The following is a 15,694-nucleotide window of genomic DNA, read 5'->3' on the forward strand; positions in this document are numbered from 1 at the left end:
AAAAAAAAAAAAAAAAAAAAAAAAAAAAAAAAAAAAAAAAAAAAAAGAAAGCCCTAAAGTCCTAAAGGAAACCAAGCAGCAAAAAATAAAAATAAATCAAGAAAATGAGGATCTGCAGGAAGGGCACAGAGGGGACCAGCTCAGAGGCCTGGAATGTCTCATCTGGGCCCAGATCTCCCTCTCCTGTCCTGCTCCCCCGGTTTCCAGAGCTGGGAGGAAAACACAGATGGGAGGAAGCACTAGCGATTTGGGAAGGGGAGGTCAGCCAGCAGCAGGGCAAAGAGCGAGGCCATTTGCGAGGGGCCATGAGAGGGGAAAGTGGATATCCCTATGCCTCCACATCTCCCACCATCCCACCTTTCCCAGGCAGCCCACTATTCACCTGCATGATAAGCCACAGACCCTCTGCTCCAGCCAGGGTGCCTGTTCTTGGGATAGTCCTGCATCCAGAAGAAAAAAGAAAATCTATGGTCCCACGTATAAACAAGAAGACAGGAGAGAGTGGCGAGTGGCATCTGAACCTCTGGAACAGGCCATGACCCAGACAGTGCCAACCCCGCACACTCTCATACCCTGCAGGCACTGGGGCTTCAGGGGAACCAGGGAGGGTGAGGAAAGTTAAGCTTTTAAGGCCAGAGCCATGGCATGTCCCACCCCCACCTCCCAGGCCTTAGTGTGTGGTGCAGTCACGACCTGTTTCAGGTCCTTGGTCACATGGGGTGTGTACTCTTACACAGCTGACACATACAACTGTGTTCCATCTCAGCTAACACCCTCCCTCCAAAGTCTGGGCTCCCCTGGTTTCTTCTAAGAGCTTCCTGGCACTGCCCAACAGCCCCAGACCTGAGCAGCTCCATGGGCAAAAAAGCTCAGCCCTTGTGCCCACCTTCCGTGCCAGCCCCAGGGCAATGTAGCATTTCTCTCCAGGGTCCACGATCTCCACCTCGAAGTAGTGGCTGCGGGTGCTGAGTGGGTGCCGGGCCTGGGCCAGCCCCACATCCACGATGCTTTTGCCCTTCCCTAAGTACTCCAGCAGCTGTGGGGGAAAAGCCAGACGGGGGTCAGGGGACAGGCTGACACCCACCCTGGAAACCTGGGCCCAAGACAGTCTGGGTCCCACTTTCCCAGGTTTGACAAAAACTTCTGGCTAAAAGGGAAAGAATCCTAGAGATACAATGTGGCTCCAAAGTTCTAGGCCAGCATGGAAGAGCAGGATGGGGTGGGAGGCAAAGGGGAGAACATGAGCAGGGGGAGCCCCTTGCTGAATGCCCACCTCCCCGCAACGCTTTCTGGGAGGCCGGGGAAAGCGGCACAGCTAGGGGAGTGGCACACCAGGGGGCTCTAGATAACATCCTCATCCCGGTGAAGAACCCTGCAGCCTTTCCTGCTGGGAAAGGTCCACCCAGGGTCCCAAACACAGGGGAAAGGAGAAGCAAGACTAGGCTGAGAGCAAACTTGATGACTTTCTCAGCGGGCCTAATGAGGACAGGGAGGATGCAGAAGTTAGGTGCCAATCCCAGATATTCAGAGGAAGGGGGTGAGTGCAGAAGCCAATTCTGCCTGGGATGGGCCTGACATAATTTCTCAAGGTCCTTGTTTTACTTGGCTGTGAACACAGCTGTTCTTAGCTGGGTCAGGGAGGTGCTGAGGGGAGCCCAGGGACCCAGAATGCCCAGCTCTACTCCCTCATTTCATGTGAGGGAGGGGAGAGGTCAAAATGAAGACAGAGGCAGGCTTAGCTGTTCCCAGCCCCTCATTGCTCATTCAAGCTGGAGTAGGGGCAAGGAGGTAGGAGAGGGGAGATGACTGATGGGTTCTTGGGACTCTTCAGTCCCACAATGGTCCTGCCTGGGCACGACAGGGCGGCAACCCCCAATCTGGGAGGATTTATTTGTCAGTTGTCATGGTAATAGTGGGGCGATGACTCAACCCCATCCCCTTTCCCCCACCCTCAGCCTCACCTGGGATTTCTTAATCTCCTTTTAATTAGCCCAACTGCCCCTCAAGACTTTCTTCTACCCTCCCGCCCCTGCAGCCCTGAAGGAAACATGCTGCCTGGGGACCTCCTCCATGTCTCCCTGGCAAGCTTTGGGACGCTGGCCTCTCACCTCTCACAGATTCCTGCCTGAACAGGAAAGGAATTATGCCCACCTGCACCAGCACAGAAGCCTGTGTGTGTCTCCAGCAGAGGCTGCTCCTGCATCCCCACTCCCAGCCTCAGATGGCCGGCTGCTTAGCTCAGGTGCTTAGAGTGGGGTGCTACTAACCCCTTCTGAGAGTAGGACTAGAGGGGCTCGGTGCCCTTCTCAGCCCTGGATCCCCAAAGCCCCACCACCTCAAGTCCATCCTTCCCTCCTCTCCAAAGATAACTGGGGATGGATGAGGGGGAAAGCAGCATGCACGGGAGACCACCTAAGCCCATCCCCAAGGCCACACTGTTTGAATTCTGTTCATGGTGTATTTTCTGCTCAGCCTGGGTTCCTCCTCTGCCTCTCTCCCCAGCAAGCCAGGAGGGGTGTGGCTTGATCCACATTAACTAGTTTAGACTCCACCCAGGCAGAGCAGCCCCCATCCCACCCTCTCCACCCAGCATTGCAGAACTGGGTGGGGGACTCCACAGCTGCCTTTGACCCATTCTATCCAACTGGCCTCGGTGTAGGAAACACAGTGTTCTCCATTTCCAGAGCCAAAAGACAGCTGATCCAGATCCTGATCCTTGGGAAATACCCGCCCAGCCCTTCCCTTTGCCTCAGCTCAGAAGAGGGTAGCTGCTGCATTTCTGTCTCCGGATAGGGTGGAGGTGCTTTCTCACGCTAAAAGCCAGGACAGACTACCCCAGCATGGGTCTCTAAAACCCACTCTCCACCTGCCAACCGCAGAGCACTTCAGACAGAATGCTGATGTCCTGGACAACTAGGTACCTGTGCAGTGTACAGGAGAGCCTTGTACGGCGTGCCCTCTTCAGAGGGGGCAGCCCAGCCCTCACAGTGAAAGCCATCAGAAACCTCCTGATCCACTCTCCTGCTCCTGGGCAAAGTTCCCCCGACCCCTCCTGAGCCTTCCCAGAGAACTCAGAGGGGTGGAAGTGGGGGGAATATTTGGCCTCCCTGACAGATTCTTTCTTGAATACATTCCTCTGCCTCCTTGGTCTACAGCTGTTGGGAACCTAGAGGAGGAGTTAAGGTTAACCCTTAGAGTCTGAACTGTTAGGATCTTGATGCTGGTGCCTCAATCTGTGCCTCAGAATCCAACAGACCTGGGTTCAAATCCTAACTCCTATTACTTAACAGCTGCTAACCTCAGGCAAATGACATTCACCTCCTTAAGCCTTGGTTTCTTCAACAGTAAAATCAGGATAAAATTACCTGGATTTCCAAAAACAGGGGAAGACTTAATGAATGACCAATACACATTGCTGCCTCTCCCCAAATCAGGAAATGGGGTTACACTGGAACTGCCAATCACAAACAAGGAAATGATCTTTCATCTTAGCCATTACTTCCAACTACAATGGTCCCTTAGGCCAACCAGGACGATGACCACTCCCCAGACAACTCTACCCTACGTGTCCTCCTCTCAAACAATGTCCAATCAACAGAAATGTTTCTCTGCATTTTTGGTGGGGGAAGAGGAAGCCCTTTCTTTGGGTGTCCCCCCAGTACACACACACCACCAAAGCCCCAAGAAGCCAAAGAGGTGACTCAGTGCCACAGAGTGGCGGCTGCAGACCAGAGTGTGGACAGTCTCATGCACTCCACACCCTCCCTCTACCAGTAGCACCTTCCCAGCCTCTTCTCCCCTGCTGGTATCCGCCCTCCTCCCCTTGCCAGCAGAGACCCTAATCCCTCTTGACAGGAGCAACAAAGGGCTCAGTGTCCTGAGGGCCCACAAGCAACTGAAACAGGAACCAAGTACACACTCTCCACTGGCCAGCTCAGGCCCCAACACGGCCTCCCTCTGGGCTGGGTCTGGGGAGGACCCCTGGAAGGGTGGGGCCTCATTCACCACCCTGTGTATACCAAAGCTGTTGCCCCTGTCACTAAGGAGTTGTCAGAGGAGCTGTGAACAGGGCACAAACACAGAATGAGTTTAATCCCCCAGCTGTTACCTACCGCCCCCAGCTCCCCTCCACCACATTACCTCACTTTGCGAGGCCTGGGGGCAGGGATGAGGCAAGAGGCAACACTCCCACCCCTGAGCAAGTGCCCCAGCAATTCCTCAACCCCCTCAGAGCTCTGGGGGGATGGACTCTTTAGGAGGGGAAACAGGCCACAGGAGGCAGGGGAAGAATTCCACTCAAGAAAGAGCCAGGTCTGTCTATATCCAAAGACTCAAATCTAACAAATGTTGAGGCCCAGTGCAGTGGCTCATGCCTCTAATCCCAGCAATTTGGGAGGTCAAGGTGGGAGGATCCCTTGAGCCTGGGAGGTGGAGGCTGAAGTGAGCCAGCACTCCAGTCTGGGTGACAGAGTGAGAGCCTATCTTAAAAAAAAAAAAAAAAAAAAAAAAAGGGAAAGGTGGCATGACTGGAAGAAGGCACATGTCCCTCAGGAGGTTCATGCCCAAGTCGGCCCCAGAGGAACGGGTGCCCCAGGAGTACTGCTCCCACCCTGCCACCTGGCCCAAGTTGGGGTGAGGGTCTGAGAGAAGGGCCCAATTCAACAGCTTATGTCTAAAAAAGAAAAAAAACTCCTAAATAAGTGGCCTGAAGGTGTTGGGGGGAGGGTGGGGAGGAAGGAAGGCTATTTATAAATGTCTACAGGATTCTGCATCAGTTAGAAAAGATTGCCTGGGAGGAGCTGAGAGCAGAGTGGGGACAGGTCCAGGCAGAGAAAGGATGCCAGGAAAAAACTCTTGAGGAGAGGTCAGAGATGAGAGCTGGAACATCGCCCTGGCTCAGCCCCAAGTTTAACTCTAGATACTGTCAGAACGATGGTAGATTGAGGGAAAAAAAGGAGACATGAGAGTCACGGAGTGGGCATCTGAGGTCTCTTAGTTCTCGGTCGCTGCAGTCTGGGACCCTGATGCCAGAAGGGGGTGCAGAGTGTCAGAAGCAGCAGGAGGGCACACTTCCTGTCATTTTTCCTGAGTTCCACTCTACCAGGGGGAGGCCTGGCTCCTAATCCACTCCCACCCCCAACTGCTTCTGTTTTGTTATAAAAGACTGAGTTGAAAACAGCCTGAGTTGGGGTGGAAAGGCCAGAGGGTGGAGAAAAAGGCCAGGCCAGGAACAAGGGGATAGCAGAGGGACAATTCAAAGTGGGAGGGCTGAGCAGCCCACTAGAGGTCAGGGCCAGATCCTGGACTTGGCGTCCCTTCACTCCCAATGCAGCACAGTGTATTGAGGCCAATAGGAAGAATTTCCCTTTCTCAAGGTTCATGAATTTTCCAACAAAACTTAAAATCCAGGGAGGAAGAATTTCCCTTTCTCAAGCTCCACATGCTTCCCAACGAAGCTTAAAATCCATACTAAAGCAGGTATGAGGAAAAGATAAATGAAGCAAGCTTTGGAGGTGCAAGGATGCTCACTGAATCTTTATCTGCCTCCATTCTAATCCTCTATCAAATGCAGGGATAAGACAACAGAGACTGACACTGACGCTTCCGCAAAAAAGATGGCTAAGAACCTTCCACCACATGTGTGGGACTTCTGACCACACCTGCCCCACAACACTTTGAATGAAAAGCCTGGGCCAGCTGAGCTGGGATCAAGCCAAGAGGGGGATCCAGGCATTTTGCCTCCAGATCAGCCCCTAGTCCCTCAAAGGCAGGTGTGCAGGGCTGTAGAAGACACCAGAAGCTGAAGGAACCAAAAAAGGCAAAGCAGAACTACTTGTTCCCAGGGTCAAACTACGAACCTGAGTTCCCCAAAGAGGAGGAAGTGAAGAAAAGGGAATACGTGCTAAAGAAAACACAGATCTGGACTCAAGGACTCATGTCAAGAGCCCAGGCTATCCTGCCGAACCCACACAGACACTGTCCCAACTCCCCATTCCCAGCAATTCAGACATGACCATGCGCCCACAGGTGTTCTGCCCAGCCTCCTCCGACCCAGCCCCTCCCACCCTCCCACCCGCTACTTACAGTCCCACAGACTCTGACATCATGTAGCCGGCCCCATTCGTCCTCGTAACTGTCCACCATCATGACGCTGTCGTCCTCACGGCCTAGCTCAGCGTTGAGGTGCAGCCGCACCTCCTCACCCAGGGAGTGCATGCCCACTGCTGGGAACAGTCCATCTGGGGACATGGGCATGATGGTAGAGCCCACCTGCAGCGGGGGGAAAGAGGGAGCTGCCGCCTGGCCTGCTTTTCCATAGCTCACCTAATTCTTACAAGGGTACTTTTAAGATGATGCACCAATAATTATCGCACACACTGACAGATTAAAAAAAAAAAAAAGCAACCCAGAGGTGCAGAAAAGTTTACAAATGTGCTAAGTACTCCTGGCTAAGCAAGGTATCTACAGAGCTAGAAGACAAACACAAGTCTCCTGACTTGCTGCCAAATACTTTCAGTACGTGTGCTGGATAGGAGAGTGCCGAGGCGCAGATGCTAAGGCAGCAGGACCCCTTGGCCAAGGCCTGAGAAACCAGTTTCCCAATGTGGGAGATGGAATTGGATAGAAGGGAGACAGCTGAGTGTCTCTCTCTTCTATTGGCTCCTGTCCCATCTCCTCACCACGCATAGTCTCTCTATGAAGAGGATAGTGAAAGAGATGTGAAACAAGGAAAACAGGACACAGAAAGGACATATCCCCAAAAGCACTCAAGTCAAAACCCAAAGAGGACCTCCAGCTCACATGGCCAGGCCATAATCTTCCCCTCTCTTTTATCTGCTCAAAACCTTCCCCCAAATCACCTAATTCTGTTCCCCACAATTCCTGCTCATCCTCTGCTCCACTAACTTGCCTCTCTCTGCCTGCCATCTGGGCAATGTCCCAGCTTCCTCTGGCCATGGGAAGTATCTTCTCTTACACACAGGAGACTTCAGGAGAATCTGAGGCTGGACTGGAGGAGATGGGAACTCAGTGCAAGGGTCCCTGGGCAAGCCCCAGCCAGCAGACTTTTCCTAATCACTCCCCACAAATCCTTCGGCAGATTTCAGCCACATAAATCCCACCCACGATTTCCCACTCACCCGCTTCCCATTTTTGGTGAAGAAGATCTGGGCAGTCTGCACATCAAATGACACAGGCTCAATGCCACAGCCAATCCGGTCCCCGGAGTTGCACTTTGACCCAAACTGGCGGCCCTTGGCTCGGCCATTGTACAGCCTGCAGACAGAATGGTACAGACACAGGACCCGAGCCTGGCCTCCCAACTTCTCCCCAGCACTGACACCAGAGGCCTCATCCTCATCTTGCTGCTCCTGGTCACTCTGTGATGGTACCCACTTATGTCCTGGCGTGAGCATCACCCTCCTCTAGTCTGTAAGCCTTCAAGGGTAGCTGCCAGGCCACTTCCCTGTCCTGCCCAGAAAAGTCTATGAAACACTGAATGGGAAAAGCCAGCCCAACGTAGTTCTTCAGATCTAAGATTCCCAAATTCATAGGAAAAGGGCCAGGTTGCACAGGAGGCAACTCACTTGCCATCATCAGCATGGTAGGCTACAGAGTCAGGCAACCAGCCAGGCTGGTGATCCAAGCTGTAGTACTGAGGGACCAGCCCCACAGCAATGGTACCCCGGACTCCACTGTCCACAATAGACACCTGGAGAGAAGAGAGCAGGGCACAGTCAGCAGGGCTGGAAAATGGGATGAATTGCTGGGGGTGGGGGAGGGGGACTTAGAGATTAAAGGGGGCTGAGGCTCAAAGAGAAAAAGGACATGGGAATCAGGAAAAAAGATAAGATACTCAGATGGGGGAACTGGTGAGAGTGGGTGCCTGTTTCACTTAGAAAATTACTCCCAAGCTTTGGAGAAAGATAGGACTCACGTCCCTGTATGGTGGGTTTGGGTTAGGGGACATGAGTCAAGGTCTGGGATATGGGTCAAAGTCTACCTAGGTAAGGGGCAGGAGAGCAGAAGGGACAGGGTGACAGGTCTCCAGGGCACCTATCTCTCAAATGAGGGGCCGTGCTATCCTGCACCTATTTCCCAGCCAACAGGACAGCCCTGATGGAAAATTAAAAGGCCCAGGTCATACATCTAGTAAAGGAGCTCCTTGGGGCTTAATGATCTCACCCCCGGGCTCATCCCCTGCTCTGCCCAACCACTGCCTTGATCACCTCAAAATAATTGCTGTCCTTGGTCAGGGGTCGAGAAGCCACGTAGCAGCCAACTTCACCAGAGTTTCCATGGTAACTGAAGGAGGAATGAGGGGGAAATTCCATTAACAGCCTAGCCCAAGAGTAGGGGGAGGGCCTCAGCATCTCCCACCCTTACCCTGCAAGGGCCAGCACACAGGAGAATCCATCAGGCCGCACTTCAGTACATCGGCAGACATCATAACCAGATACTTAACGTCACCTCACCCTACTTCTCTCACAGTCTCCAGCTGGAATCCAACCCATACCAGACCAGTGCAAGCCTGGTTTCTTCATTTCCAGGAGGAAAAGAACGTAGAGCCTCCTTTACTTGCCTAAGAGAGGTCTCACAACCCTGTTTAACCTCAATCTCTCATGCTGCAGCTTCGGCCCTTTTCCTCTAGCTCTGTCCTCAGTGGAGCTGGAGAATGGCTGGTCTCTATCGTCTTTACCAAAGCCCTTCATCAACTGGAAGACAGTGATTCAGTTCCCATTCCTCAGCTTTCCTGCCTCTAGTTAAACAGCACTACTTTCTTCCCTCTTCAGTGGAACTTTGTGAGAGCATGGGCTCAGAAGGAGTCAGGGAAGGGGTTAAAGCCAGAAAAGAGGGAGGAAACACACACACAAGCCAAGGGGCTGGAAATACAGGAGTTGGTGGACAGGGTACACTATACAATGGCCCTTCCCCAAATAGGAAATCAACTGCCTTTGAAACAGCCAGTCTTGCCGGGCGCGGTGGCTCAAGCCTGTAATCCCAGCACTTTGGGAGGCTGAGACAGGCGGATCACAAGGTCAGGAGATCGAGACCATCCTGGCTAACACGGTGAAACCCCGTCTCTACTAAAAAAAATACAAAAAACTAGCCGGGCGAGGTGGCGGGCGCCTGTGGTCCCAGCTACTCGGGAGGCTGAGGCAGGAGAATGGCGTGAACCCGGGGGGCGGAGCTTGCAGTGAGCTGAGATCCGGCCACTGCACTCCAGCCTGGGCGACAGAGCCAGACTCAGTCTCAAAAAAAAAAAAAAAAAAAAAAGAAACAGCCAGTCTTTGCTAGACCCAATCCCTGAGACAGAGGCAGGAGACTCAGGAACCCCACTGGAGTCTTAACAAAGCGCCTGCGAAGCTCCTGAGACCCCAGCAGCCTCCTGTGTCTGATATGATCCCTTCCCCTACCCAGCTGGATCCCCTCCTTGCTGGATGAGGACAGAGCCACCCAGTGACAGAGGCAGAGGTGAGTGCAGGGTGAGGCAGCACACACTGCTTCACTCAGAAAGGCCTCTGGGCGGGTGGATCACTTGAGGTCAGGAGTTCAAGACTTGCCTGGCCGACATGGTGAAACCCTGTCTCTACAAAAATGATACAAAAAATATTAGCCATATGTGGTGGTATACGCCTGTAATCCCAGCTACTTGGGAGGCTGAGGCAGGAGAATTGCTTGAACCCATGAGGCGGAGGTTGCAGTGAGCCAAGATCACGCCACTGCACTGCAGCCTGGGTGACAGAGTGAGACTCTGTCTTAAAAAAAAAAAAAAAGAAAAAGAAAAGCCTCTGGAGTCAAGGGCATCCCCCTTTCCCTGTGCACAGTCCCCTTCTCTGGAAAAAAAAAAAAAAAAAAATCCCTTTCCTCTCTAAGATCTGGAACAGAGAAGAAAATGTGGAAGCACTCCCCTAAACTCACCTTAAAGTATCTCCATCTACAAGGATATGTTTGAACCTCTCCTGATATCGGAAAGCTCGGACCTCTCGAATCTCCCGGATCCGCCGGCGCCAATTCAGAAACCGGTAGTGCAGGTTGAGGTCATCCATCTTGTTCATGAGAACAAACCTGCCAAGGGGAGAAGGGGATTGAGGAGAAGGCAGGGCCCTGAGTAAAGCACCTTAGCCTGTGTGACCCAGAATGTAGAGAAGGCACTGGCCTTGAGGCTAGCTGCCCAGATTGACCTCAACAACCCCCATCTTCTTCCTTCCATTCAACAAACATTTACCAAGCTCCTACTATGTGCGCTCTTCTCGATGCTAGTGATGGAGCTGTGAACAAGATGGACAGGATTCCCATTCTCACACGCTGGGAGGTGGACATGACAGGCAATAAACAGACATAATTGCAGGCAGCTGAGAAAAGAACAGGGTGATATGATAAAGAATCTGGAGGCAGTGGACAGAGTGGACAGAGGCGGTCTCTCTGAGGAAGTGACATTTGAGTTGAAAAGGAGCTAGGCAAATGACAAGCCAGGCATATTCCAGGCAGGAAGAGCAGCCACAGGTCCTTGGGTGGAAGAGAGCTGGCATGGTAGAGAAACAGAAAGAAGGCATGGACAGCTGGTGTGAAGGGAATATGAGGGAGAATGTACAAGATGAGAACAAGGCAGGAGTCAGATCAAGGCCTTACAGACAATAGTAAGGAGTTTGGATTTTATTCCAAGATGGAAACCTCTAGAGGGTTGTAGCAAGGAAATGCCATGATTGGCCAGGTATGATGGCTCATGCCTGCAATCCCAGCACCTTGGGAGGCTGAGGCGGGAGGATCACTTGAGGCCAGGACTTCCAGACCAGCCGGGGCAACATAGTGAGACCTTATCTCTACCAAAAATTAAAACAATGAGCCAGGTGTGGCAGTGTGCACCTGTAGTCCCAGCTACTAAAGAGACTGAGGATGGCTTGAGTCTGGTAGGTCAAGGCTGCAGTGAGTTCTGATTGCGCCACTACACTCCAGCATGGCTGACAGAGCAAGACCCTGTCTCAAAAAAGAAAAGAAAAAAAAAAACCCGCAATGATCCTGGGCCTGGTGGCTCAAGCCCAGCACTTTGGGAGGCTGAGGTGGGTGGATCACAAGGTCAGGAGTTGAAGACCAGCCTGACCAACATGGTGAAACCCCATCTGTACTAAAAATACAAAAAAATCAGCCAGGCGTGGTGGTGCGTGCCTGTAATCCCAGCTACTCAGAAGGCTGAGGTAAGAGAATCGCTTGAACCTGGGAGGTGGAGGTTGCAGTAAGCCAAGATCGTCCTACTGCACTCTAACCTCGGAGACAGGGTGAAACTCCATCTCAAAAAAAAAAAAAAAAAAAAGCCACGATCTTAATCAATTCCTAAAGATCATTCCAGCTGCTGGTTGGAGAACTGATCACAAGAGGATCAAGAACAGATGTGGGCAAACAATCCAGAGGTTGTTGCAGCAGTTCGGATGAGAAATGACATCCACTAAGTTGGTAGCAGTGCTGATGGATGGGAGTGGGATGATCCAGGTATTTAAACAACTTTTTTTTTTTTTTTTTTTTTTTTGAGACGGAATGTCGCTCTGTTGCCCAGGCTGGAGTGCAGTGGCTCGATCTCAGCTCGCTGCAAGCTCCGCCTCCTGGGTTTACGCCATTCTCCTGCCTCAGCCTCCCGAGTAGCTGGGACTACAGGCGCCCGCCACCTCGCCCGGCTAGTTTTTTGTATTTTTTAGTAGAGACGGGGTTTCACCATGTTAGCCAGGATGGTCTCGATCTTCTGACCTCGTGATCCGCCCGTCTTGGCCTCCCAAAGTGCTGGGATTACAGGCTTGAGCCACCGCGCCCGGCCGTATTTAAACAACTTTCTACATATAAATGAATGAATGATTTTTCCTGGGAGTCAAAAGTGAGAAAGAGGTGAAGTACTCTTCTCTTCCCATTCCCCAAACCCTGGGACAGGGGTTTCTTAAGGCCTGGCATTGCCTTGCACACGGTAGGTGCTTAGTAAGCCTTGGCTGGGCTGAATTTGATCCCAATGCGCAAATTACGACTCTTATGTAGTAGCTACAACCCACCACGTGGCCCAGAAGAGTAGGCACCTGTGGGACAGACAGCCCTAAGATTCCACTCCCAGGCACTCAGCCTGGGCTCGACCTCAGGTAGATGCTTGTTGCCCAGACCGCATAGCCTTGCCACCGGCGAGTGGCGGCCCTACTGGGCCCCGTCTCCTCCCCGGGCACAGCTTGATCACTGAGATGAGACCCGGGAGCAGCGGGGCCCCAGCCTATCCGTGTGCCTACGCCCAGTCTCCCCAGGCCCTGCACTGGGCCGAGGGTGCGCCGACAGAGGAAGCCCAGTGACCACAGCGCAGGGCCCCGCCCCTGGCCCCGTAGCCCCCGCCCAGGACCCCCGCCTTGCACTTCAGGCTCCGGGGAGATACGAGGCCTACGGGACCCCGCCCCCGATCCCCGCCTACCGGGGCCGCCGCGTCCTCCTCATCCATAGGCCTCTCAGCGCCGCACACAAGCTCTTCGGCCGCCGCCGCCACACACATCCGGGTCCCCGCCTTTCCTTCACTCCTCGAGGCCCGCCCCGTCCCCCACCTAAGCCAATCAGTAACGGCCTCTGACGACGGGCACCTGCAGGAGCCAATCGGAGGGAGCAGGCCGGGTGTGGGGCGCGGCCCGGTGCCCTGGGTACCCAGCTCAGGGCCGGGTCTAGTCAACCCGGCTGTCGCTGGGGTGAGCCAAGGCGACGTGGCAGCGCGGACGCTGCTGGGTGCCTGGGCGCCGCTGTGGCGGACAGGGGGCGGCTCCTGAGCGGCGCCGGGCGGGACGGGACGGGCGGAGAAGATGGCCAAGCTCGCATAAACCTTGCGAGTATTACGAGTATTATTTGAGCCCTCGTTCCGCGCCGGACTAAAAGCTTTACCGGAATGTCCATTTAATCCACGGTGCAGACTTATTAAATAAATCTTATTATCTCCTTTTTACGGATGGGCCAGAGGCTGGCCTCGATAGCCTGCGCGCTTAACTGTTACTGTATGCTGTATACCCTCCCGAGCTCCGTTTCATGGCACTGCTCGCTCATTATTGGCAAGAACATTCCATTCCAGGAGGAGAGAACTTGGGATGCAGAAGGCACAGTGGCACGAAGCGGCGTTCTGTGGAGGAACACAGGGATTTGGTAGGCTGAAGGAAAGTTAGACTGGGGTCAGAATGTGAAGGGAGGAAGACATAAATATTTATTGAACACCTAATAAAGAGTGTCTACCTGCCATTCTGGGGGATTGGACTCCTAGAGGAGGACTTCCTTGCTCCCTTCCCATCACCATATCTCTCTTTTCTGGACGGAAAGATTTATAACACTTCATTTATAACACTTATTTATAACACTGTTTTTTGTTTGTTTGTTTGTTTGAGACGTAGTCTCACTCCGTCACCCAGGCTGGAGTGCAAGTGGCAGGGTCTCGGCTCACTGCAAGCTCCACCTCCCTGGTTCACACCATTCTCCTGCCTCAGCCTCCCGAATAGCTGGGACTACAGGCGTACGCCACCACGCCTGGCTGATTTTTTTTAATTTTTAGTAGAGACGGGGTTTCACCGTGTTAGCCAGGATGGTCTCGATCTCCTGACCTCGTGAGCCGCCTGCCATGGCCTCCCAAAGTGCTGGGATTACAGGCGTGAACCACTGCGCCCGGCCATTTATAACACTTATTACTGTCTTGCTTTCGTTATTGGAATCACTTGTGTGTGTAGACCCGTCTCTACTAGACTATGAGTTCCTTCAGACCCTGGACTATCCTATTCTCATCACACTAGGTACTCTAATGTGGGGAAAAGAAAGAGAGATCAGCCTGTTACTGTGTCTATATAGAAAGAAGTAGACATAAGAGACTCCATTTTGTTCTGTATTTGAGATGCTGTTAATCTGTGACCTTACCTTTAACCTTGTCCTTGCAAGAGACATGTGCTGCGGTGACTCAAGGTTTAATGGATTTTGGGCTGTGCAGGATGTGTCTTTGTTAAACAAGTGCCTGAAGTCAGCTTGCTGGTTAAAAGTCATCACCATTCTCTTAATTTCAACTACCCAGGGACACGTACACGGCCAAAGGTCGCAAGGACCTCTGCCTAGGAAAGCTAGGTATTGTCCAAGGTTTCTCCTCATGTGATAGGCTGAAGTAATGCTAAAAGGTTTATGGAGATGTTTGCATATGCATCTCAAGGCACAGCATTTTCCTTTAAACTTATTCATGTCACAGAGGTTTTTGTTCATATGTCTTACTGCCGATTTCCTCCCTACAATGATCCTATTGTCCTGCCACTCCCTTATCTTTAAGATGGTAAAGATAATTATCAATAAATACTAAGGGAACTCAGAGACGGGTGCTGGCGTGGGTCCTCTGTAAGCTGAGCGCCGGTCCCCTGGGCCCACTTTCTCTTTCTCTATACTTTGTCTGTGTGTCTCATTTCTTTTCTCAAGTCTCTCGTTCCACCTAACGAGAAACACCCACAGGTGTGGAGGGGCAGGCCACCCCTTCACTCTAACGTGTTGAGTGCAAGGAAAGCCACCAACTCGCATATCGTAAATAGTGCCCACTCAGCATAACGGAAATGGGTGATGGGAACAGATGAGATGGGAAACCAGGAAACCTGGATTAGAGCCCCAATTCTGTGTGACTAAAAGGTCAAGGTCTTGGTGTTCTCATCCCTAAACAAGAATTATTGAAGTATGTGTTCTCTTAGCTCCCTTCCAGCCCCTGGATGACTCAGTTCTGAATAGCTACCCTTCCAACTCATCTCCACCTCCTTCTGATTCCCCCATTGCTTCTCCTCCGCTCCTCTTCTTGTGTTATGAAAATACCTCGACACTGAACTCAGCTCTTCCCAAAGGCAGCAAGAGAGGGACAATCTTAGGAGGCTGCCAGAATCATGTTCATCCCAGACGAGGGCTCATTCTAGAAACTAACTAGCTAGCTGGCTAGGGTCAGACATGGAGAGAAATGGCAGAAGAAGGTGTTTCCATACTGTTACTGATGGTTGGTGATTCCACTCGGAATTTCCTCACCTTCAAGTTCCAGTTGTGGGGCTGGCCTTTTTGGTGAATTCTCTATCCACTGGCATGCTCAGGACCCAGTTGGTAATTTGTGCTTGGTGTCTACATGTATTTGAATAAACAACTTTATTGCCGTATAACCGACATACAATACACCATATATATTTAAGGTGTACAATTTATTCCTTTCCATTTTTTGTTTTTTAATTAGAGCAAAGTCTCACTGTGTTGCCCAGGTTAGTCTCAAACTCCTGAGCTCAAACAACCCTCCCACCTCAGCCTCCCAAAGTGCGAGGATTACAGGTAGAGCCACTGCACCTGGCCAAGGTATACAATTTGATAAGCTATGTATACACCTACGAAAATGAAAATCTCACCACACCCAAGATAGTGACCATATCATCATCATCCCTAAAAATTTCCTCATGTTCCTTTATAATCCCTCTCTCTCACTCTTTCATCCCTACGAACCACTACTCTGCTTTTTGAAACTTTTTTTTTTTTTTTTTTTGAGACAGAGTCTCACTCTGTCACCCAGACTGGAGAGCATTGGGGCAATCTCGGCTCACTACAAGCTCCACCTCCCAGGTTGAGGGGATTCTCCTGCCTCAGCTTCCCAAGTAGCTGGGATTATAGACACCCACCACCATGCCTGGCTAATTTTTGTATTTTTAGTAGAGAC

The 15,694-nt window shown here is 52.0% G+C and overlaps 1 protein-coding gene across 1 annotated transcript in view; it reads right to left on the reverse strand.

The window, feature by feature from the left end:
- Positions 1-12,537, reverse strand: part of SPRYD3 (SPRY domain containing 3) — a 16,566-nt gene extending 4,029 nt beyond the window's left edge. Inside the window, exons 1-8 of the mRNA XM_025401516.1 lie at positions 12,434-12,537; positions 9,922-10,068; positions 8,229-8,304; positions 7,587-7,711; positions 7,140-7,275; positions 6,085-6,270; positions 887-1,036; positions 383-440 (exon numbers count right to left, since the gene is read on the reverse strand). Of these exons, the coding sequence (XP_025257301.1) occupies positions 383-440; positions 887-1,036; positions 6,085-6,270; positions 7,140-7,275; positions 7,587-7,711; positions 8,229-8,304; positions 9,922-10,068; positions 12,434-12,456 (901 nt within the window). The 5' untranslated portion in view covers positions 12,457-12,537. The remainder of the gene's footprint in view (positions 1-382; positions 441-886; positions 1,037-6,084; positions 6,271-7,139; positions 7,276-7,586; positions 7,712-8,228; positions 8,305-9,921; positions 10,069-12,433) is intronic.
- Positions 12,538-15,694: the final 3,157 nt, after the last annotated feature.

Source organism: Theropithecus gelada, chromosome 11 (assembly GCF_003255815.1).
Source record: "Theropithecus gelada isolate Dixy chromosome 11, Tgel_1.0, whole genome shotgun sequence".
In the NCBI taxonomy this organism is placed as follows: domain Eukaryota; kingdom Metazoa; phylum Chordata; class Mammalia; order Primates; family Cercopithecidae; genus Theropithecus; species Theropithecus gelada.